Here is a 25,975-nt window from a genome sequence, read left to right on the forward strand (position 1 = left end):
TACAAAATGAGGCAAAAGAAGGAAAAACACTCAGAAAAATGGGGGGGGGGGGAGAACAGAGAAAGCAGTAGAATTCGGGGCACAAGCAGGAAAAAAAGTTTTTAAAAATGAGGTAGAAGCAGGAGAAAGCCCTCAGAAAAATGGAAGCATGCCAGTGCTTCAGCACAGGAGAGCTAAGCTAGGTTCATTTTTGATTAGAGTAGAGATCCCTTCCCCTCAACTACGTCGAAACCAATTGGTATATCCTGAAAAATGCTCTTTGATATTTTATAAATAAACCTGTGTAACAAATAAAATACCTTTATGTAGGAAGCTGTTTTTTATGTACAGAGCAAGCCAAGAAGGGAATCTTCCCGAACATCTTTTTGCCAATGACAAGGTGCGGAAGGACAGGGAGAAATCCTCCTTTGCTTTGTCAGTGATCTATTCATATATTCATGGGGATGAATTGCATGTGATAACATTGTCTTTGCCATTTCTGTTTATATATATATTATATCTTATATCTATCACATCAAGGGAGAGGTCATGAGCACGGCATTTCATGTGTAAGTTGTGGTTCACGTGGTACTTTTGCAAGTTATGGTAGTGGAGTTAGCCATAACTAGTGCATTTAAGTGATTTTTAATTCATAACCACAATTGTAGTATAAATGCTTTATTTAAAGTGAATTATATATAGTATATTTAATGTATGTTCCTTTCCAAATAAACACAATATTATTAATAGTAATCATCACATTAATCATTATCAAAATAATAACAAAGTGCTGTGGACACACTGAGTATTAATGATCTCAAGTGAGTACCAATAATAACTTAAATAATGAAGCGACAAGCATGAATCCCAATTCATGATGCTCACTATATCTTTTCACACTTCCTCATATTTTGCTTTAATCCATATTTGGCTTCGTGCAACTCCAAGTACGTCATCTGACACCCAGATGAGTTATGTGATTACCTGTGGCTGCTTGTGATCACAGGTGAGTCAGGTAACCTCCCATAAATCGGCTCTAGTTAACTCATGCCTCTATTCCAGATTCTCATAGCCTCTTTGTGTGGCTTTATGACCCCAGATGACTCTAGCCCCTTCCTTTATGAACCCCAGTTAGTCATAGACCTTCCCTATAGTTCATTATAACTCTAGGTTGTCCTAGTCGTGGACTCTGTTTCAAGAGAGGGTTGAGAGTTTTAGAATATCAGGCTAAATCCGTTGTACTTACATCCAAATCCTTTGACAAATTTCCACTCTGAAAATAAGAAGAACAGTGAGGGTTTAAGAAATAGAAATAGCAATGGTAAATCTTTTAGGACATGTCTTACCATACTTAAAACTTACCCAGTTCTGCATGAAATGTTGCTGTTTAAAAAAAAAAAGAAATAATAGATTAGATTTCAAATGACTCTAAACTCAGTTACTACCCATTACTTCTTCTTGACCCCTTCTCCCCAAAACACTTGCCAGCCTAGTTCTCCGGTACCTGTATATCTAAAGAGCAGATACTAATGGCATGTCTTGTTGCTCTCTGATTGCCAAGTACCTGTTCTTTGGGCCTTGACTCAGTAAGAAGCCAATTCTTGTAGGTTGTTTGGGAACTAAGAGCTATTTGTTCAGCATGGATAACATTTAAAGCGTTGAGGAGAGTAACATGGAATGTAGTGTCATGGAGTCGAGTGGTGAAGAGAGAGGTACAGTGTTGTAGAGTTGAGTGGATGTTGTGGAATGGAGTGTTGTGGAGTGGAGTGGTCCAGAGTAGAGTAGAGTACAGTAGAGTAGAGTGCAGTATAGTGAAATAGAGTGGTGTAGATTGGAGTGGAATGATATGACGTAAAATGAAGGGGCGTAGAGTGGAGTAGAGTGACGTAGAGTGGAGTGGTGTACAGTGGAGTGGTTTAGAGTATAGTAGTGCGTCAAACTGTAGTAGAGTGGAATGGTGCATAAAAGAGTAAAGAGGCATAGAGGAAGCTGTGTGGATTAGAATGGCATAGAGTGGAGTATACTGTTGTAGATTGGAGTGTCGTAGAGTAGAGTGGCACAGAGTGAAGTGGCATAAGGAGGAGTGTTGTGGAGTGCAGTGGAGTAGCAGTAAGAAGAGTAAAATATCATAGAGTAGAGTGGAGCGACTTAAATTGGAGTGGCATGGCATAAAATGGAGTGCCATGTATTGACAGAGTGGAGTAAACTAGTGGAGGGTCATAGAGTAGAGTACTAAAAGAGTAGAGTGGAGTGTTATACAGTGGAATGTCAAAGTGTGGAGTGGACTGTCGTAAAGTGAAATGTCGTAGATTGGAATGGCGCAGAGTGCAGTAAAGTAGTGTACAGTGTAGGGGCGTAGAGTGGAGTAGAGTTCTATAGAGTGGCACAGATAAGAATATTGTGTTGTATAGTGGAGTACAGTGCAGTAGAATATCGTAGAGTGAAATGGGCACAGAGTGGTGTAGAATGTTGTAGAGTGGTGTGTCATAGAGTAGAGTAAAGTGGCATGGAGTGGCATGGAGGGATTGCATAGAGTGATGTAGAGTGGAGTGTCAGAGTGGAGGGGCATGGAATTTCCTGGAGAAGAGTATCATTGAGTGGTTTGTCGTAGAGTGGGTTGGTAGGTCATATAGTAGAATGTCAGTGTGGAAGGGTATAGAGTGGAAAGGTACAGAGGGGAGGGGCGTGGAGTGGAGTAGAGTAGAGTGCTGTTGAGTGGAGGTTGTAGAGTGGAATGTTAGAGTGGAGGGACATAGAGTGGAGTGGTGTAGAGTGGAGTAATGTGGAGTGGAGCAAAGTGGAGTGGAGTTGAGTTGAGTGGCATAGAGTCAGGAGAGCCGTAGTGTGGAGTCGTATAGGAAGCTTGCTCCGTATATACTATACCAAAGTAAACTATAGTTCAGTGGATCCACAAAGGCTTACAGAGGTAAAAGTAGATAATATCTTACTCTCCATTTGTGGTAGTGTAGGCGAGCAGTAAGGCTTTATCAGAGGGTAGTGTTAAGCATGTATTGTACACACTCAGGCAAAAAATGACATCACACACTCAAAGACTGAACACTGACTAATAGTTTGTACCAAAATTATTTTGTCAAACATTCACCCAAAAAACTACAGCAAAGATTAAGTTATGGCTATGACCATTATCAACTCATTGCCACCCACACAAAGGTTGAAATAGCCTAAAGGATTATGAGAACCACTGGGGCACTATAGCCCAATGGCCTCCCTGAAGCCCTAGTAAAAGCTGACCTAGGCATCGGGACGCCCATCATAACACAGCTTTTTTCTGAATGTTCCTGCATGGCAACCATTCCAGAAAGTTGAAGGGCTCAACTCTAGCACCCATATACAAAAAGGGAAATAGAGCCTCACCTGCAAATTATCGAATGATAGTGCTATTGGATGTTTAAAGGAAGTGTTATGCTAAATTACTGTACAAAGAGCTTGAAATATGGCCAAAGGGAAAAAAGTGACTCCAAACTGATTAAAAAAAATATAGCCACATAGAGGATAATCTCCTGACCCTTGCCAGCCTGATCAAGGAAGCAATGAACCCTAACGCCCTCCCGGTAATTGCAGTATTTATCGACTTTACCAAAACTTTAAATAATATCCGTGGAGGCAGACTATGGGAAAAGTTAAAGAAGTGACAGATACCACCACATCCATTGATGGCAATAGAATCACTATACAGTAATACATGGGTCAGATTCAAACTAACAGCAAATTGGGCAACGTCAGAACAAAATTCTACTAACAAAGGGGTGAAACAGGACTGTGTACTAGTCCCTCAGCTCTTCAACCTCTATATGACAAATCTTGAATGCTACCTGGTGGTCCCGAGGATCTGCCTGCCTGCCTGGCAAAGCAAAAAATACACATTCTGCAATATGCAGATGACAGGGTGGTACTCGACAACACTCAAATTGGCCTTCAGAGATCATTGGATGCACTTGAACAACATTGTGCAGCAAATGAAAACATCATTAACCTGAAAAAGACCAAAACTATGATCTTTGGCAGACACTTGATCAAAAAGGGTGCCTGGTCCATAGGAGGGTCAAGACTTGAAAGAACAATAAGCTTCAAGTACCTTGGTCTCACACTTGATGAAATAGGAGGTAAGAATGCTCTTCTCAGCTCCTTGAAAATGACTGAGAAAAACCAGACACGCAAGATGGGCCAACTTAAAAAAAGCGTTGCATGCCAAAACACAGAGGCCTTTCTTGGAGTCTTTTCTGTAGCTTGGCTGTGGTTCCGGCGTAGAGGGTGTTTCTGTAGTCCAGTCGGCTGGTGACGAGGGCCTGGGTGACCGTCTTCCTGGTTTCGGTTGGGATCCATCGGAAGATCTTGCGTAGCATGCGTAGGGTGTGAAAGCATGATGAGGAGACGGCGTTGGCTTGTCTGGTCATCGAGAGGGAGGAGTCGAGGGTGAAGCCCAGGTTGCGTGCGTGGTCTGTTGGCTTGGGAGCGGTGCCCAGGGCTGGGGGCCACCAGGAGTCGTCCCAGGCGGAGGGCGATGGTCCCAGGATGAGGACTTCCGACTTGTCTGAGTTCAGTTTCAGGCGGCTGTTCTTCATCCACTCGGCGACGTCTTTCATCCCTTCGTGTAGGCTGGCTCTGGCGGTGTCGGGGTCTCTGGTGAGGGAGAGGATCAGCTGGGTGACGTCGGCGTAGGAGATGATGTTGAGGTTGTGTTGGCGTGCGATGGCAGCAAGAGGTCTCATGTAGACGTTGAAGAGGGTGGGGCTGAGTGATAATCCTTGCGGAACGCCGCAGATGACTTCGGTGGCCTTGGATCGAAACGGGGGGAGGCAGACTCTTTGTGTTCTTCCGGCGAGGAACGAGATGATCCACTCCAGTGCCTTCTCTTGGATGTCGATGTTGCTGAGGCGTTGAACTAGGGTGCGGTAGCAGACCGTGTCGAACGCTGCAGAGAGGTCCAGGAGGATGAGTGCCGCTGTTTCCCCGTTGTAGAGCAGGGCTCGTATGTCGTCGGTGGCTGCGATGAGGGCGGTCTCGGTGCTGTGGTTGGCTCTGAAACCGGACTGCGCGGGGTCGAGGGATCCGTTCGTCTCGAGGAAGGCGGCAAGCTGTCTGTTGACGATCTTCTCGATGACTTTGGCAGGAAAAGGGAGGAGCGAGATGGGGCGGAAGTTTTTGAGGTCGGGGGGGGGGGTCCGCTGTTGGATTCTTCTGTAGGGCGCTGAGCTCGGCATGCTTCCAGCTCTCCGGGAAGGTGGCGGTGTTGAAGGAGGTGTTGCTGTATATTGTCAATTACAGAAGACAATCATTTGTCCAGTGTATAAATTCTGGATGATAATGTGGCCATTCCGTTGTCAACCACAGCCAAAGCCTTTTCTAAAATTAACCCTGTCGATCTCGCGCAATCTCTCAGCAACTTCCTGTTGAGAAATTTTCCACAGCTCGTTATATATTCCGTACAAGAAGCGCTTTTGATGTGGGTTCCGGGGACCTAATAGAATGTCCCAGACATCCATGTCATCAGAAATAAGGGAAAAGTGTTGCTTCACCTGAGAGAGTGTTGAGGCTTTTAGTCAAAGTCAAAGTCAAAAGCCAGCTTTATTCGATTAGTTAAAATCATAAAAAGCAACAATACAGTGCAATTTATAAAAAACAATTGTTAAAAAAAAATTATTTTACATATCGTATATTTCATATGGTTAAAACAGTTAAAAAATCAATCAAAGTGATATGTAGGTCCGGTCAATAGTTTAGATGTTAATACAAAAGCAATACATTCGCAGTGAAGTCATAGGAAGAATAGTTAATTTAAAAAATATTAGCTAAGTCTGCAGCGTAATGAGGGCGCCCTTCCAAGTCCTTCGGGGATAGCTTCCTGGTTTTTGTGCGCATAGCTGCGACCAGAAAGCTAGCAACCCGAAGATTATCTTGGTACTCCCTAGTAACTGTAAATGAAGTAACGCTGGGCGCACCTGCATAAAGCCTGCTTCCCTTAAGATAGGGACCAAGTATAATTTTCTACTCTTCTTAAAGTGCTCACAAAACATTACAAAATGTATAAGGGACTGCTCTGAGAAGTTATCGCAGCTACAAGGAATTGACTCATCTGGCACCCCCCATACAGGGAAGACTCCCAGTGAATACTGTATGATGTTGAACCTAAATCTAACAAGAAGGTGTCGATGGTATGGACGGCTTACAATTGTTAGATAGGGTTCAATCGAGGGTGTAGTCAAGAGGAGGAAGTTTGCTCTGGCTCTGGGTTTAGTCAGCTCCTCACTCTACCGCTTTAACGCTGCCCTCCTCAGGAAATTATCCTTAATCCATTTCACGTCCCCCTTGCAAATTGTATTAGGGTGGCTAAAAAGATTGGGCCTACCAAGACTTTCCAAGGCGCCCTTGACATAAGCCAGCCACTGGATCTTTAGAACACTATCCAGCGCCATGCAATCCCTAAGAATAATGTGGTTAATCCTAATTTCATTATTCAGCCAGGTTTTGGCCCAACACACCAATGGTTCCAAGAGAAGCTGATCAGTAATGTAGCCCAAGCCTAACTCTGTGTGTAAGGAAAAAACTGGGGTGGATTGTGGAACACTTAGTAGCGTTCTAAGAAACTGATTTTCCACAATCTGCAAATCACCGGTTGAGTTGTAACCCCACAGCGCTGAGCCATAGGTAGCTATGGAAAGGCATTTTGTTTTGTACACTTTCAATAGTGCCTCCATTGGACGTGAGCCTAGTCGCTTTGCAAATCTTAGCAGGGCTGAGGTTGAACGGGTTACAGCAAGTGACTTGGCACACACCTGCGGTTTCCATGAGCCCTTCTCCTCAAAGATCACACCCAGATAAGTAAAGACCTGTACCCTTGAAACCCCCTCACCACAACAACTAAAACGTTTTAATTTTTTCGGCCTTTGCCGCCTCCCGGCCACCATAACATGAGATTTTTTGTTATTAATCAGGAGGTCGAGCTTCGCCATAAAATCACCAAAGGCATCCAGAAGTTTTTGTAGCCCCACTCCCGTGCGGGCAAGGAGGACCGCATCATCTGCGTAAAGCAGAACAGGCACTGCGGATCCCCCCACATACGGGATGTCAAGTGTGGACCCCTCCAGTGCTTTATCCAAAGAGTTGATGTATAGGGTGAACAAGAGAGGGGCTAAAATGCAGCCTTGCCTCACTCCTCTTCTGGATTTAAAGGGTCTGGTGGTGTTGCCTTCCTGAGTTATTCTGATGGATGCTGATAAGTCTTCATGAAGGGCCGCCAAGAAGTCTATAAGAGGAGGATCAAACCCTATCCCAGCTAAAATGGCCCATAACTTGGTCCTATTGACCAAGTCAAAGGCCGAAGAAAGGTCCATAAATGCAAGGTATAAGTGACCCTCTTTTGCCACGGTATATTTGCTAACCAGCATATGTAAATTCAAGCACTGGTCAATTGTGCCCCGTTTCTCACGGAAACCGTACTGGAGTTCCGAGAGCACCCCCTTCTCTTTAGTAATGTTGTTCAGTCTAGTCAAGATAACTCTGCAGAGAATCTTGACAGCGGAGTCAATTAACGATATCGGCCTGTAGCAGGCCGGATCGTTTCTTGGCCCCTTTTTATATATAGGGACAATAGTTGAGGTGGCCCAAGATTCGGGGAACCCCGCTGTGACCGTTGCATTAAAAACGTTAGTGAGTATTTTGGCCCAAAAGAGTGGACTTGAGCTGTATAAATCTGCCGGAACACCGTCGGGTCCTGGAGCCCTGTGTTTGGTCATCTCAACTATTGCCCTATTGACCTCCAGTTCATTGAAAACAACAGGGGGGGCTTCTATCGTAGGCTGGTAGGAACTACTGGGTGTTGGAAGCATATCACTCTTATAGATCTTACTAAAATGTTCAACCCATTGGTCTTCAGAAATTACACAGTCCATAACACTATTGTTTGATGTAGAGAAATAGGGGTGGTTAATGACCATCCAAAATTTGGAGCTATCCTTCAAGACATTGGCCGATATTAGACTATCCCAAGCCTCGCTTTTGATTAACTTTTTCCGCTTTTCAGTTGCCTGTCTATATTTTTTCCTAAGCCCTGCCACAAGGTCTTTATTTCTTGGCTGTTGTTTTAGGGCTAGAAGTAGGTCTTTATGTATCTTTGAGCATTCTTTGTCAAACCATCTTGGAATGGAGAGATCAAGGCAGAACCTCCCAACTCTAGGGGAAACATGTATCAAAATTGGAAATTGCGATGACCGAATTGCGATATTTTGAGAATAGCAACTAGGTAATCGATATTTCCAATGTATGAAACTTTATGAGTACGATATACAGATTCCTAGGGGGTCGCAAATCAACCTAACTCATTAATATTAATCAGGTAGATCGCAATTTGCGATCCCATGGGAATCGCTAAATTCACAGGGAAAGTGGCCTGCTGGGGGCAGCAGACCCCCATTTCTGTGATTGCTTTTAAATAAAGCAATCATCTTTTTAAATGCAGCTTATTTTCCTTAAAGAAAAACAAGTTGCAGGTAAAAAAACAAAAAATAAACTTTTTTATTTTCCTTTTTTAAGAGCAGTGGTCCATGGGACTACTGCATGCTCTTAAAAGCGTTTTTACAACCATTCCCAAAGGGGAAGGTGTCCCTTAGGGACCCCTTCCTATTTTTTAATGGGTTACCACCTACTTGAAGTAGGAGGTAAAATGTGAATGTGTTAGCTATTTGGATGGGTCGCCCTAAACACGCCCCTTCCAAATACAAAATCACAAAACCATTTTGCGATTTGGTAACAGGTTACTGAATCACAACATGGGGTTTGATACATGTAAAAAGTATTTTTTGTGTACGCAAATGGGCGATTCTGCGAAACTGACAGTTTGCGGACGCAAAATTGATTTATAAATGTGGCCCGATATGATGTCACCACTCCATAGTGTTCTGTTTGTACATATCGCTGATCAGGTCTATTGATCCTAAACTCTTCGATATTGTTGAGGAATCTAGATTGACACCCATTTGTGTTAAACCATCCCTTCCAATTGGGCCACACAAACCATCCCTTCCCATTGGGGTCTGATGCTGTAACCAGATTAAATGCCTGTCCCCGAATTATCGTCTGCGCCTTATTCATTTTAAGTACTTACATAGGCTCTACCGGACTCCCTCTCAGCTGCACAAGATAAGACTCCTTCCTAATGACAGATGCTTGCACTGCTCTGCTACTGTGGCTGACTTTTCACACCTCACCTGGCTGTGCCCCTAGGTTTCCACGTGAGGTCTGTGCCGCCATTTCAGAGATAACCTCGTCACTGGTCTAGCCTGATCCCCTACTTTGCCTTCTAGGCTTTGCAAAATACTACCCTGATGCCTCCTGCCGCTTGACCGCCATGCTACTTGTCCTTGTGCGGCGCAGGGTTTCCATGTGCTGGGGACGTAAGCCCACACCTTTGGCTTGAGGATGCCTCACACTGCCAGACTCTCTTGTCTGAATTCTGGGACCTCATGTCTGCTAGATCCCACCCAATTGATATATGGGCCCACTCACGTCCTACTTCCTAAGTCGCGATTCCCAGCGCTCAGCGACCTCTTCTGCGCTCCCCGCCCGCAGCAGCTGCTGGTGATGGTCAATAAGTTGCTCGCTTCCTGCTCTCCCTCCCGTTTATTGCTTTTTCTGTGGTCCACTCCACTGTATTGGTGCTCCTATTGATATTGCCTCTCTGTATTGTTTTCATACATTTGGTATTCGAGGTATCCTTTGCTGAAATACATCGCATGTCTGTATATGATGCTTTGATACGGTGCAATCTTGTAACTTTGCAATTCAATATTGTTCAATAAAGGTTTTTGAAAAATAAAAACAAATAAAAAATGGGGTCTGATGAATTAATAGAACTGTTTCATACCACGGTATCTAGAGTATCCTCACTGTAGTGTGTAATGTGCTACCAGATCTCAAAGAGTGAGAACGGGGCAATGTGAGGTGTATTCAAATCGTTTATCTTGGCTATTTCAAGAGAGGAAGTCTGTTGCACTGTTTTGTTCAAGAAAATTATTTGATGTGATATGGGGCATGCTCAGAACAGTTCCCTGAACCTGTCAACCTTTTATTCCCCTGACAGATTTTATGTCTATAGTGCCTTTCTAAAAGTTGAAACCCTGTACAGACAGTCATGAAATAAAGGAAGGAGAGTATACCAGCTTGTTGTTTGTTAGCATATTTTTCTTTGCAGGTGTAAGTGCAGGACTATAATACTAAGAGGCTGGGTCTGATGTGTCAAAACTAGAAAAATATGCAAACTTTTGTGCAAATGCTTTTGAACTACCTTTTGGTGGTGTTGGGCAGTATCCCATTGAATGTAATTGTAACCAGTGTGTGGGATACTAGCTTTGTGTACACAATGGTGACCATAATGTAGATAATGGAACATGTCACCAAAATTAGATGTACCATCATACAATTCATCATTTGAAAATGCAGATGATTGCTCTAAATCTGCAAGCAAATTATGCAGTTTCAATGTTCCAATCATCAGAGAAAGTACAAGAAGTTATGCTATAATTTAAAGACAATTTGTAAAAGGTCAGAAGGACCATATACATCATAAGACACCTTATCTTCTACTATAGTTGACACCGCAAAACAATTAGGAATAAAATTCGACCCAACACTATCCTTCCATACGCAAGCATTTACCATCACAGGCCTGTGTTTCCAAACTATAAAAACCCTCCCGAAATGTTTTGACCACTGCACGCCAGGAAGACTGTTGCGGTGGCCCTGATTCTGTCCCGTTTGGACAACTGCAACAGTCTCTATGCAGGAACAAAAAAGACTGTCGTGAAAAGACTACAGGTAGTCCAAAACTCTGATGCAAGGCTGGTACTCAGGATTCCCAGGCTCTCTTCGTCAGCTGGGGCACTCAAAACACTTCACTGGTTACCACAAAAGGATTCTATTCAAAATCCTGACTATTACCTACAAATCCATAAGTGAATCTGGTCCAGAATATCTGAGATCTAAAATCAAGCGCTATAACACCAAACAAACTCTGCGGTCCACATCAGAGAACCTGATAACTGTCCTCAAGTTCAAATTGAAAACCCGGGGTGGAAAAACTATGGCGGTACTGGGAACAAAAGCCTAGAACACCCTACCCACTCGGCTGAGGCATACTCACACGGAACTCACTTTCAGGAAACTCCTCAAAACATGGATCTTCGCCACCCCAGACCCCCTAGCGCTGTCACTAATTCAACTCATCCCTCTCAAAGTCTCCCTTTCTCTCTGTTAAACATCACTACACATCACCAGACACCTATTTTTCTTTCTGTCCGCAAAAGCACCAAGATGCTCCTTGGTGTGAACGTTGCTCTATACAAAACCCTATTCATTCATTCATACTATTCCTTCAGGAACTGGAACTGCTGTAATGTTCACCAGGGACAGGTCCTTTGTTCACAGTGCAATGATGCATGTGGTTTCCAAGTACCAAGTTTCCAAGTTGTGCTGCAGAGCATCCTTGGAGATAGTATTCATTCAGGAGTAGAAAAAAGACAGTTATTAAACCAATCCAGAGAACCAGGAAAGGTAATTCAATTGTAATCCAGAGATGTATCCAAGGAGCAAAAAGTATGTCTTTTTCAGCCAAAAATAGAGAGTATACACTCGTAGCCTAAAAGGGAGAGGCAGTGGTGGCAGCTCAGGTTCATTTGAATTTGATGGGAAGTCGTCATAATAAACAAAGTGGCCGGACACCGTCTGGTCTATTTTTGGCATCTCAGCAGAATCTATAGAACTGGGATATTTACATAGAAGTCGTCAATTTTTTGAGTTAGGATTTCTGTACTTCTTGACTGCACAGTTATAGTTTTTTCAACAGAAAGAAGTATCACTTCATTGCTGTTTACAGTTACTCTCTGCATAGAGGAATCTTTTGTAGTTATTAAAGCTTCCATCTGAACTTCCTGAAAGGTAGAAAGAGGAGTGCGCTGGCTACCCAGGAACCGACACGGCCTACAGATGAGAATCGACCACATACTGTGGTTTGATCAGATCAATCGAGACAAACCTTTTGTCTTCGCAACTGGCAAGGGGCGGAAGTAGAGTTCTAGTACCTTTGACAGCCAAGACAGGTGCTATGTAAGGTGACCCAAATTATTTTTTGTCCACAATTTTGTCTCTGACTAGGTCCCCAATCTTCGGGCCCCAGGCTGGTCTTGCCGGTACAGCCTTCCTTCAGTGCATTTTACTTGCACATTGATTTGTGCACCCCGGAATTAATTGAATTCCTGTAAAACATACAAACATCCATTGATGTCAAATGGTGTTCCTGCCACCACTGTTCTGACATTGTTGATGTCTGGTACTCACATTCTCACAACAAACATAAGTTCATAAGGTGTCCAACCTCCAGGGATTTTATTAGCATGTTATTGAGTGCCATCTGGAACCCATATAGGTGATTGACCCAATGCTACCCAAGCCTATTACCCTTGCTGTAAAGGATTGCTTTAAGTCCCATTGTATCCTCTCAACTAGTTAATTTCCCTCAGGATGGTAGGGGGTGAAGAACCCCAAGGCCATACCCAAACTTCCCATGGCTTCTTTGTATGCCCGAGAGCTAAACCATGTGCTCGAGTCAGATTGTAGTGTGCCGATTGCGTATGTCCCGATGAAGACTGACAAATCCTTTTTAACAGTTCAAGCATCAGCTGAGCGCTGTGGCCATACCCACAGGAATCTGGAACATTAATTCATTGCCACCAAGTTGTACTTGTAAGCCACATCTGAGTGTAAGGGGCCGCAGTGATCCAAATAAACAACCGCTAGAGGCTTGTCTGAGATCACTAGAGGTGTCTGTGGGGAATGTGCTATAGTTGAACCCTTCATCTGTTGGCACATGTCAGATTTGAGGACAAAGTCCTTGGTCTGTTTTATAAGACCAGGCCACAAAAATTAATGCTTCACCCCTACTGCCTCTGCCAAGAATCTGGGGGTCATGATTGACCCTGCCCTTGACATGAGCAAGCAGGTTAGCCGTACCATCTCCACCTGCTGGGGCATTATCCATATCCTTAGAAGGATTAGGAACTACCTCTCCCTTCAGGCCAGGAAACAACTAGCAGTTGCTCTGATAGGCTCTAGAATAGACTACTGCAATGCACTGTACGCGGGCCTGAAAAAGGGCCTACTGCAACGCTTGCAGTTAGTCCAAAATGCCGCTGCCAGGTTCGTCTTGGACCTCCCCAAGCGCTCCTCAGCCACAGCAGCTAGAAAGCTGCTACACTGGCTCCCTGTGGAGGCTGGCATCCATTTTAAGATCTTATGCCTGACATACAAGGCTCTGGCCAGAAACAGCCCCTCTGGTCTAGGCTCCATTCTGTTCCGCTATCTTCCCACCAGAAATCTACGGTCCTCCAGTAGACTTCTGCTAACGACCCCTCGTTTCAGGAGAGCAAAATGGGGCGGCAGGGCCTTTTCCACCTTGGCCCCTACTTGGTGGAATGCTCTTCCCCTGGAAATAAGATCACTGCCTACCCTTCAGGCTTTTAAAAGGGCCCTGAAAACTCACCTTTTTACGCAAGCGTACCTGTAGAGAAGCAGCAATCCTTCTTTTTGACCTCTTTCTGTTAGGCGCCTTGATACCTTCAGGTTATTGTTTACGTAATATAAATTTTATTCATTCATTCATTCAATGAAACTCTAGCAATGCCCTCTGTGTGTGCTGACCAAGGCCCTCATGTGCAGCTGGTATTAAACCCAAATTGTTATCAGTGTTTGGTATTACTCTATCCCCCACTCCTAGAATCTGAGTATACAGAATATTTTGTGCATCTAACTTGTAGGAGTACTTGAGTGGAAAGCCTTTCTGCAGGTGGGTGTCGGTGCGAGGAGCAATGAGGCCCATCATGATGTCTCTTGTCTGTTCTCGTTCAGCAACAGCAGTAGTGTGGACTGCTGCCTTAGCAGCCTCACTGGCCATGGAATTTCCTTCAATGTGAACACCAACACGCTGATGACTCTTTGTGTAAATAACATGAGCCCCTGGCAAGCATTATTTCAGCTTTTCCACTTATTCCCAAAGCAGCTTGTGCTTCATTGTGCAACCCTTGGAATCTTGAATTTCAGTCTGGCCCCAATAGTGAAGATGTTAGTCGCTTACCCTGAGCCAGTGCTCTCTCTTTCACTACAGCAGTGAAGAATTTTCTCTGTAGGTGCAAAACGCATTTCAGCCGTGAAATACAAATATGATTTGTATGCTATGGGTACTGTATCATCTTCATTGAAAGTGATCTAGGTGTACCCGGTGGGTCAAGCGATTACGCGGATCACCAAGTTAGTTGTGTTTATACATGTGTTCAAATCGTTCGAAGCTATCATATCAGCTTGTACAGAATGTAAAATGTTTCTAGCGGCAGCCGACTCAGGTAAATGCGGTGAAGTGTGGTGGGGGCAGGGTGGGTTGGAGGAGGGGGAGTCGAAAGACAACACAATAGGCATAATTTAATAAAAAAATAATGCCTATTCCATCCTGTCTGCTTACCCACCTACTACGCACTGCCCCGCCCTACTTTACTTACGTATGCCGGCCGCCGCTGAATGTTTGTGTGTTACGGTGTCCAATGGTTGATTGAAAAAACAGGTCTGATTAACCCTTTAAATGCAGCCGAAATTTTCTCACAGTGCGGGAAAATTCAAAAGTGCGTAAATCGGACGGCTCCCGGTTGTCCGATGCAAACGCTACCCATGACTTCGGACAGCCGGGGGCATCCGACGCATCCAAAGGGTTACATTGTAGAATGGTTTTACTCGTTCTGCACGATCCAAAATGTACATATTGCCAAAATTTAAAAATCCTAAAATGGATTGTAATCTTTTCAGAGATAGTCGAGGTTGAAGCAGCGTGCATTTTTCTAAAAAAATGTGCTGCCAGGCTTTTGTCTTTTACTTGACGACTCATCTCCCAGAAACAGGACATTAAGGTGGGTGAGCAAACACAAGAATGATGTCGTTCACCCTGGCCAAGTGTTCCATTAACTCATCGTCCATCAGATAGATGTAGAGCGCTCGGTAACTCACTTCTCCTGAGGCGGAAAGCCGTGAGGAAGCTCGTGCTAACTTGCTTTTAATTGGAAAGTGTGTATTGAAATAGTGTGTATTGATTTTAAAAATACTTGTCTGGACCTGTGTCCATCGCTAATCCTGCCGCATTTTCCTCACGCCGCCATCAGCGGCGAGGCCGCTAGCCACGCCCACTTGAGGCCATGCCCCCTGCATCTCTCTTCTGGCACACATATATAAATGTGCAACCCTAGGAAGCGCAGCGGACGAGCGCAGCGGGTGCGCCTAAGGCAAGCCCGTCTGCGTCGTCCGCGACGGACCGGGACTCGGGACTATACCCCCTGGCCCTCTCCCGTCAGGACCATCTTACATCTACTCCAGGGAAGCCCTCCTTAGACTCATGCCATCTCAGCATGCTAACTGCACTATCCTAAACTCTCACGGCGTCCCAAGTACCTGTCAGACTTGCCTGCTCCCCCTTACCTCCCTCCCTTCTACAACCAACATAGCCACCTCAAACTTCCCGCCCGCATGTTCTAAACCTACGGCGTCAGAACAGACTCAAACCAGGACGCTAATCAGCCTGAACTGCAGATCATTAGGTAAACATAGAAGAGAAATTTTCGATCTTCTTGTCTCGGAGAAACCTGCAGCTCTTTTTCTCACAGAGACATGGCTTATAGATCACTCTGGCCCAGATATTGCTGCCGCTCTCCCCGACAATTACACCTACGTGGGGGAAAACAGACCAAAGAAAGAAGGTGGAGGTATAGCCATAATCTATAATAGACTACACTCCTGCAAATGGGAAGACGCTGCAATGCCTAACTGTGAGGCCGGTCTGTTCAAGCTTTCGCTCTCTCCCAACTTTACCCTCTCTGGGCTATTGATCTACCGCCCTCCGGGCCCGGCGAATTCCTGGGCAGCCTCCCTTCCCGAATATAAAGCACCATTAATTCAGACCTCAACAAATTTTTCTATTATTGGTGACCTCAATCTGCACCTGAATGACCCCTTATGCACTACCAGCAGCAACCTCTTACAAGATCTGGCTGCTTTAAACATCTATTTACAAAACTCTGGCCCCACCCACAAAGCAGGGAACCTTCTGGACCCCATCCTTTCGAACCTTGAGACCATTGACTGTAAGGCTCCCTCACCCATAATATGGTCTGACCATTATATGGTGACATTTACTATCAAACTAGGTCAACAACTTAAAAACTCCCTCAACCCCGCAGAACCCAGGCTGTCCAGAAACTGGAATAAATTGGATTTAAACAAATTCAACACCTGCCTCGAAAATACTAGACCTCTTATGGAAGACACTAGCACTGCAACGTCTGCCGCCATAAACATCTGGCTTACACAGGCTGCCGATACTTGCCTACCTCTACGCATGTTATCGCACAACTATCATAATCCACCTGCACCCTGGTTCACTGAAGCCTTAAAAAAAGAAAAAACTATTTGTAAAAATCTCGAGCGCAAATGGCGTATAAAATATGACTCATGTTCTAAACAAAGCTATAAAGCAGCTTTAAAAAAATACCACTCCCTTTGTAAAGATGCCAAAGCTGAACATGTTAATCACACTATCCTTGAAGCAAAAAATCGCCCTAAGACACTCTTCAAGGTAGTGCAAAAACTCTCGGGAGCACTTTGCCAGCCCAAAGCTCCCTGTCTCAATACATCTCAATGCAATTCATTAGCTGAATTCTTCATCGCCAAAATTGACACAATCTATTCCAATTTTGGCATCTTATCCCACCGTCCTACTTTACCCAACTCACTGGCCCCAACTTCATCCCTCGAGCAAGAGACACTAGATGACAATAATCCCAGTTACTCCTTGCCAACTCCCTCCTCTCTACTTACACCTTCTCATGACTTTATGCTCACTTCTGATACCTGTCTTCCGATCGCTCCGTTGATCGACACTTGGGACCCACTCAATATTGAGACCCTCTCTGATATCATCAGTAAAATTAAATCTGGTTCCCCATTAGACCCTATTCCTCCTCAAATTCTAAAAAAACTGGACAACGCCTCTCTTGAACTCATCATGGAGCTTCTAAACTCCTTCCTAAAAGAAGCTACGGTACCCCCCGCATGGAAACATGCAATGATAATGCCTCTACTAAAAAAGGCTAATGCTGACCCCAGCATTCTAGCCAACTTCCGCCCCATTTCACTTATCCCAGTATTTTCTAAAATTTTAGAAAAACATATTAACTCTCAACTCTCCACCCATGTTGAGCTAAACAGAATCCTACATCCATCTAAGCATGGGCGAATTTTGCGAATTTGCGATCGGCGAATTTGCGGATTTGCGAATTTGCGATCTGCAAAATTCGCGAATTTGTGCGAATTTTTGTTTTTTGCGTGTTCGCAGGTTTTTTGCGTGTTCGCTGGGTTTTTTGCATGTTCGCGGGGCTTTTTGCGTCTTCGCGAGCCACTTGCATAGCGAAGTTACCCATGCAGTCGTTTATGGGAGAGGGAGAGATAGATAGATAGATAGATAGAAAGAGAGAGAAAGAGAGGGAAAGAGAGAGGGAGAGAGAGAGAAAGAAAGAGAGGCCGGATCTCTGAAGGGCCAGATTCCTGAGTTGCCCCTACAGAACATACAGCTTTTTATTTTTAGCAAAATGCATATGAAAATTGTGCTGTAAAGGTCTCTTTTAGTTTAACCCCTCCTGACAACTCAAAATGGGTGTATTTGCCATCCTCTCCCTTCTTCCTGTTTTTTATATCTGTAAGTGCTTCCTGATGAGGTTTAATTCCTTGGACAGGTGCCTCGTTGCCTACTTGTAACTATTCTCTGACCCTGCTTCAAGGGTCAGAGCAGGGTCAGAGAATAGTTGCAAGTAGATAACGAGGCGCCAGGAAGCAATTAGCAGCAGGTGTCCTAGTTGAAGTTAATTTGTTTGTAACCCTTTTGTAAAAGGTTACAAAGAAATTAGGTTCAACTTTTGCACCTGCTGCTGTAACCCTTGCTTGGCTGAAAATTTGTCCCCGCTGATTAGTGGATTTTACCGCGATTTTGCGAGATTCGCGGATCGCGAAATCGCGGAAAATCCACAAATTCGCCCGCGAAACGGATTTTACGCTCACCCTTACATCCATCACAGTCAGGCTTCAGAACCAGCTTCTCTACGGAATCTACCTTCCTGGGAGTCTCAGAAAACATCCGTTTCCGAGTCGACAGGGGGGAAACCGTGGCACTCATCCTGTTGGATTTGAGTGCCGCATTTGATACGGTTTCCCATCCCATCCTCCTTAACGTCCTCTGATCATCGGGCATCACCGGCTCTGCCCTCAACTGGCTCATTAGCTTCCTATCCAACCGCACTTTCCAAGTTTTCTCTTCCTCTTCTGCTTCCCAAACCTTCACATCTGCGTATGGAGTACCACAGGGTTCCATCTTGAGCCCATTGCTCTTCAATTTATACGTCAGACCTCTGGCGTCTATTGCGGAGCAAGCTGGGCTCACAATTTACTCCTACACAGATGACACTCAGATCATCTACTCCCTCTTCTCAGACCCTTATGCCTCCTCATCCGCCCTCTGTTCAGGACTGAGCAACATTGCAGCCTGGATGTTGGACAACAAACTTCAACTGAATGGGGGAAAAACAGAACTCCTTCTGTTTGGACATAATACCACTCTATGGGGACCCAAACACTGGCCCACCCAAATGGGCACTCCACCCACTCCCTCTAAATCAGCTCGAAACTTAGGAGTGCTCTTTGACGATCAGCTATCCATGAAAAGCCATGTGATCAAAACTTCTTCCACCTGCATCACACTCATTAAATGGCTGCGTAAAATCATCTGGATGCTGCCTGTGGATACCGAGAAAACTGTTGTCCAAGCTCTAATAACCTCCAGACTGGACTACAGTAACATCCTTCTTCTGGGCGCCAGCAAAGAGGTAACCCGAAAACTTCAAACCATTCAGAACATGGCAGCACGACTACTCTGCAAACTACCCAATACCGCCCCCACCTCTAACTCTCTCCGCACACTTTACTGGCTACGTATTGAAAATCGCTCAAAATTCAAAGCACTCTGCATTATGCACAAAATAAACAACGGTTTGGCCCCACCATATCTCACATCCTTGGTCCATCAACACTGTCCCCCCTGCACTTTGCGTTCATCCAACCAATACCTTTTCTCAGTGCCTAGGATCAGAAAAGCCAGAATGGGAGGTTGTTCCTTTGCCTGGCTTGCCCCTTCACTTTGGAACTCTCTCCCCCTTCAATTAAGAAAAGAACCCAATTATCTTAGATTTCGCAAACAAGTGAAACATTGGCTATTCAACATGTAAGCTTCCTCCCCTCTGCCCTTCCCTCTTTGCTTGCTGAGTTAGCGCCGGGAAACCTACGGGTAGCTGAGCGCTTTACAAATTTAAATATATTAATAATAATAATAATAATCTACATAGGACAATGCATCCTCATTACATTTTTGGAATAACTCTGTTACCCGGGCTGTTCGTATTCCCTTGAGGTAAACTGCAAAATTGATGGCGTGAACCTAGCGCTGAAAATGTGGTCAAATATTTGCTTCCAGGTGCTATATTCTGGAAGAAAAATCCATTTGAGACGTCTAATGTTGTTTTGTATTTCTCCCATACAATGTTATTCATTAGTGCGGCACTATGTGCATTTTGTGTGACATATGTGCATGTGGAAGTGTTCAAGTGTCTTTAGTCTAACACTAGACGTTATGAATTGACCAATTTCATTACAGGAAACAAGGGATTCTTCATGGACGAGGTGAAATTTTCAATTACAACCTTGTATCCAAGTTGTTCTAGAAGCTCCCTGACTTGTTTTTTAGCTTCATGTTTTATTGAGTACTGTCTCAGGAGTTGAAAAATTGATTTTAATAGGATCTTGTGATGAGGTGACTCATCATCCTACCAAACATGACTGCGGTATAGTTACAGTTCCTCCCAGTGGGCATTTCATTATGAACTCAGGTAGCCAGGTAATCCTTTTCAGTCAAAAGAATGTCGTAACCAAATTTCAGGTTCTTCCAAAAGAGAGTCTTGATGTTCCTCGGTATGTCCCCCTCCATTTGGAGTGTTATTTTGTATAAATGATGCAGGGCACTTACCCTTTTATCAGGTGATTCGACCGTGATATGCTCATTCAGCGCTACTACCACCATGTAATCCATCAAGTCCCGGTGAGCTATTGTGACTTCGGCTGCACTGTCCGGCATTGTCAATGCCCACTCCCCGTTCAGAAGCAGAGTCTTCAGCAGTCTGGTCATGTCTTATTTGGATTCCAGCTACCTTCTTCCTTTTGGCTTTTTTTCTGTGCTATCCAGAACGGAATTTGCTCCTGACTGGTGGAAACCAAACCTGTCCCATAACAGCAATCAGCGTTTGAGGGCTGATACCTGTAGCAGCCAGTTGCTCTGCAGCCTGAGCCGTCCGTTCATAATTAACTGTCAATGTGTTTGTTAGACCTGGCATCTTTCGGCGTGTTTCCCCTTTCTTTTTGCTTTCTGGCCTCCTGTTTTTCACTGGTTTATTGCCTTTGTGCACATTCTCTCTGCTGTTCAGTGTTAAAGTGCAAGTGCTCCTGCTTTGATTTACTACTAAGTCCCTAGTACAGTGTACTGTGTGTGTCCAGGGCCTGTAAATCAAATGCTGCTATTAGGCATGCAGCACTGATTGTGCCGTCCACACAAGCAGCCTTTCAAAGGTGTCTCAGACATGCCACTGCAGTGTCTGCACACAGATCTTTACTACCATGTCGACCTGGCAAATGCCAAGCCCTAACCTTCCCTTTTCTTAAATGTAAGGCATCCCTCAGGTAGGCCCAAGGTACGCCCATGGGCAGGGTGTAGTGTATGTGAAAGATAGGGCATGTTGTGGTTTGTGTGAAATACTGCCAATTTTCTTTTTACTATTGAAAGGATATCTGTCCCACAAGCTAACATGGGACTTGCTTTGTAACATCTTACAAGTATAACTTTCCATTGGGACAAGATGTAGAAATTGAGTTTACGTTCTCTAAACTCAGAATTTAATAACACATCTTATTAGGGAGATGGTTTTTAAATTGTGTGTTTGAACATGCCACTTTTAGAAAGTAGGCATTTTCTTATTTAACCCCTTCCATGCTCATGACGAGCTCAGCTCGTCATGGAGTGGCCATTGATTTCAATGGAAATTATATGAGACCACTGATAATGCCTTAGCACTGAAGGTGTTAACTATTCTGTGTACCTCTGCTGGTTTGTGTATTGAAAGTCTGGTTTTAGGGTGGCAGGGGCTGGTGATGTGCATTCACTGTAGACAGCCACAAGGGGGGTTGAGGAGTGTCCTGCCTTTTCTGTGTGAATCATAGTAGTGCTGAATAGGCCTGGTCTACATTTAGAACGGTGGGAGGAGTTTTCACTAGCACCTGAATAGGCAGTGTCTCCTCTGCACAATGCTGTCTCTAACTTCTGTAGTGAAGCTTGGCCAGAGAGGGCTAAACTAGTTTGGACTGGGCTCACACACCCTTGCCACAAGGAGAACAAAGAGAAAATAGGGTATGAATATTGGGGCCTTGTCCCCAGGACCTTAGAACTCTTTTGGATCAAGTAACCTGCCAAGAAGAAGAGCTGGAGGAGCTGTGAGGAGGACCGACCACTTTGCTGTGCGTTTTGCTGTGTTGGCCTGCAGTGACTGCTTCTTTCTTGGGCAGAGAAAGGGCTGCACTGAACTTTCTGCACCTTGTTTGTTTGAGTTTCTCCAAGGCCTAGAGCTAGAGCTTACCCCCTGTAGAAGAAGTTTCAGGAACAGCAAAGACTTCAAGTTCATCTGCTACCAGCACTGGGAACTGTGTGTTTTGTATTGTATCAGAAGAAAAAGTAATTGGCGCCATCAAAGACGCTGCTGCCGGGTCCGTGTCCTGAAGGCACCACAGAGGGCACCGCCGTACTTCGCACTGCAAACTCTGGTCTCACCAACACCGCGACACGACAACGCCCCTGAGCCACTGCTTTCACCATACCCTGTGGGCACCACACTTCGCACCACCTTGCTTCACACCACCGCCCTGGTATTCCCTATGCTGCCGCTCCACACCGACATCGACGTTGCTGCTTGCACCGTGGTTTGAGGGCACCACTCATAAGTTACACGACGCACTGCCCCATTCCACACCACAGGCTTGGCCTACCGATGCTGACGCCATTGACTCCCGTTCGTCAGCTGACGACAGCGCTTCAGCAACGAGAATGACCCTGTCTGCACCATGACCTGCTAGCACTACAACGAGCACTGCACCACTTCGCACTGCAGCCCTGGTCTCACTGTTGCTGCTGGACGGTCATCATCGAACTGCTGCCTGCACTGCAACCTGAGGGCACCGCACCCAGCAACTCTACACTTCGCACTGCAGCCCTGACGCTCACTGACACCAGCACTTCTGACTTCAACCTCACGGGAGTTCAATCTGCAAAGCGTGTGAATTCAAGTTTTGGTCTTGTCTTAAACAGATAAAATATTGTTTTTTTTTCTAAAACTGGTATGTTGTCCATTTGAAGTGTTTTCAAAGTATTACTGCTGGTTATGTGCAAATGCTTTACACATTGCCTGTCAAACCACAAAGGGGGAGCGCAGGGGCTATTTTAGAAGTGTAACTTCCTTATACTGATTAGGAAGAAGGGTCCCTACTTGGACAGGGTAACAACCTGCCAACTAGAGACCCCCTTTTCTAACATTGGTTGTCTGCAGTGAGGATAGGGCTTCCTTTTGCACCATATCACAGACCACTATGTAATACATGCTGTTTTCTTTTTGTGGTCCCATCTTTTTTATCTTAAACTTCCTACTGCATCATGCTTGAATCAGCAGCATCATCAGTTGCCTCCCTAGTAGCAGACTTTGAGGAGGAAAGGTAGGAATCCTACAACGTCAAGGACTTGAAGGCTATTTGCAAAACCTAAGAGTCCAACTCAGAGGCCTCACCACGAAAGAGGAGCTACAAAAGGTGCTGAGGGCCAGGGTAACAGCCAGACATGCCAATGGGCAGTCTTAGTGTGGCAGACCTTAGTGTGGAGGCAGAGGAACCTATTCCTAGGGTGGATGTGCTTTTGAGGGAAGGGAACTTCCAGGCCAGTCAGCAGTGGTTTGTCCGCAAAGAAGCTGGAGGACAGAAGGGAAGCTAGGAGGCATCAAATAGAGCTTGAGAGGCTCAAGATGAAATCACAGAAGATGGTTTTAGACCACGAGCGTGGTCTCAAGGAGCTGGAGCTACAGAGTAAATCCAGCTCAGATCGTGGAAGCAATTCCTCAGTGCACTCAGAAAGAATAGTACATATTGCTAAGAATGTAGGGAAGGAGTACAAGAAGGGTGATGATATACAAAGGTGTCTTCAGGGCTATGAGGCATCTATTCACATGAATGGGGTTCCTGAAAAGAATTGAAGAGCAGGATTGTGGCCTCATTTCTCAGAAGAGGGGGTGGACACCGTGTTATCTTTGGGTAAGGGGTACAACCTTACCTACACTGACATGAAGGAGGCCCTTCTCACTAGGTAGGGTCTCACTCGTGAAAGTACAGGGATCAGTTTAGAATCAGTAAGAAATCTGATTCTTAGACATTGTTAGAATGTGTGGATTCTTTTTGCAGGTCACTGTATGGTTGGGTGAAGGGAAGCAACCTGACAAATTTTCAGGGGCTGTACAATTTGATTGTGTGGGAGCACTTGCCTACAGTATGTTTTGCAGAGCTGTGCCAGCACTTGACAGATAGCAAGCTGACTGATCCCAGGAAGCTTACGATGGAGGTGGACCACTGGTTGAGTACCAGGGTCCACAAGAAAGTGTATGGGGGAGATTCCACCAAATGTGGGCAATGTCCCCAGCAGAAGAGTGGGGGGGACAAGTGACACTATCAGCTGACACTATCTGACACCGAGGAACTAATCCTGATATCTTAATAGGTAACCGTTTTCAATTCATCCACCAGCCGGCGGAGAATTATGGATGTATCCAGGGTAAGTGCCTCAAATGTGATCACTTTTTATTATTCCACCACGAACCTTCTATTTCTTTAGCTTTCCGGCGGTCGGCTGACACATTGTTTCTGCCCTGCCGTTAATGAGAGATATATGCAGGACATCTTCTAAAGTAATAGGTTGTCCAACTGTACTATAGTCCTGAGGAAGACCCGCCCCGGTTGCGATAGAATCAGCACCATTGTCTAGGGTCGAAACGTCGAAGTTAAAATATGGATCAGTCCCTATCTAAGTTTCAATACAAAGAAGAAAAATGTATCTGTTGAAACTATTGTCTTGAGTTTGGGACTGTCACATTGTTACCTTTTTTGTATATATTTACTAATTCACAAACTAAAGCACTTGTCACTTTTCACTTGAACACAAACCTGTCACGGATATATTTGTATGTCAATTTTGTTTAGGACAGCCATTTTAAATGTGTATATATGATATATTGATGTTAAAAATCCCAAAATAAGATAACATTTAATACAATCCTCTAAAAGAGGTGTGTGTGGCCCCTTTCTATAGGGTATTCTCCCTTTGTTCCAATGTGTTGTTATTATTGGATGAAATAACCTGCCCTTGGCGCACAGCGTGCATCTGAGAGCAGAAGGGGGGGGGGGGCAATCACTTGGAAGGATCTCTCCGAATGAACGGAGGAGAACCAGCGCAGGGCCGAGCCACCAATGCCAATATACTCTAGGCACTGCAAGAGAATCTGATGGCACACCATATGAAATGCAGCGCTCAGGTCCAGTAGGATCAAGGAAGAGTCTCGTCCTGCATCCAGTGAGCTCCGCAGATGTTCTGTGATGGCCAGAAGGGCAGTTTCAGTGCTGTGTCACGGACGAAGGCCATTTTGAAAAGGGTCTAGCAGATTATTGGCTTAATGAAGGTGGTGAGGACTGAATTTATGTAAGCCTCTGTGACCTTAGATATCAGAGGAAGGAGAGAGATAGAACAAAAATTTCCCAGCTTGGAGTCGTCCAGAGTGGGTTTTTTGAGAAATGTAACCATCTCTGCAAGTTTCCAGGCGACAGCAACTATAGCAAAGGACATAGGCAGATTTATAAGATCACAGAACAGGTAGGGGGAGCTGAGGTAGGAATTTATTAAACTGATCAGGTTTGAAGGGATCAGCTGGATGATCCAGATTTCACTTTATTGCAAATAGTGCACATGACTTGACTGGGAGAGTGCAGGAAACGTGGAGAGTGAGGGATTGGTGCTAGGCTGAGATAGAGGGCCTATTTTGATAGCAGTGTGGGGAAAAGTTTTATATATGTCCTCAACTTGTTTGATAAAAAAGCAGCCAGTGCCAAGCATTACTGGTTGGAAGAGGGAGGGGATGTGCTGGGTTGCACTGAGGATTTAAGGTCCTTAAGTAAGGAGAAGATACATTTTGAAGGGTTACAGCTATTGTTAATTATATCTGCAAAATAATCAGCTATTTCTTTCTGAATGGACTTATGGTATTTTTGGATGGCCGTCCGATATTGTTCAGGGCAGGATCATATTTTCGCCTCCAGGCCCGTTCCAGGGCTTTGCACAGTTTCCTGGCCTGAGCCAGATTATTATTGAACCAAGGGCTCAACTGGGTTCTGCAGCTGTGGGATAGCTTGGCAGGGATAAGAGTGTCAAGAGAACGCGTGAGTGAGCCAGACAGGATACTATCTGTCCTATCCGGGTTGTCTGGAAGAGTAGGTGCTTGACTAAGAAGAAGGACATGAAAATGGGCAGCATCCAATTTATGCCAAGGGTGCTTTAGAATGGGTTTTGATGGGACATCATGAGGAGGACCTACTCCCTGTAGTGTCATGGATACCAGATAGTGGTCGGACCAACTGATAGGGAGGGGTGGGCTAACTGTGAGGGCAGATAGATTGGAGAAAATAGGGTCCAACAAATGGCCCACCGAGTGTTTACCATTTGGTAGGC

At 44.9% G+C, this 25,975-nt stretch overlaps 1 protein-coding gene across 1 annotated transcript in view; it reads right to left on the minus strand.

Annotated features, from left to right (window-relative positions):
• Positions 1–25,975, minus strand: part of LOC147717710 (E3 ubiquitin-protein ligase TRIM11-like) — a 312,589-nt gene that overhangs the window by 39,945 nt on the left and 246,669 nt on the right. The window contains exons 9-10 of the mRNA XM_086919874.1: positions 1,342–1,362; positions 1,226–1,252 (exon numbers count right to left, since the gene is read on the minus strand). Coding sequence (XP_086776000.1) covers positions 1,226–1,252; positions 1,342–1,362 — 48 coding nt within the window. The remainder of the gene's footprint in view (positions 1–1,225; positions 1,253–1,341; positions 1,363–25,975) is intronic.

The sequence above is a fragment of the Lissotriton vulgaris genome, chromosome 5 (assembly GCF_964263255.1).
Source record: "Lissotriton vulgaris chromosome 5, aLisVul1.2, whole genome shotgun sequence".
Classification (NCBI taxonomy): Eukaryota; Metazoa; Chordata; class Amphibia; order Caudata; family Salamandridae; genus Lissotriton; species Lissotriton vulgaris.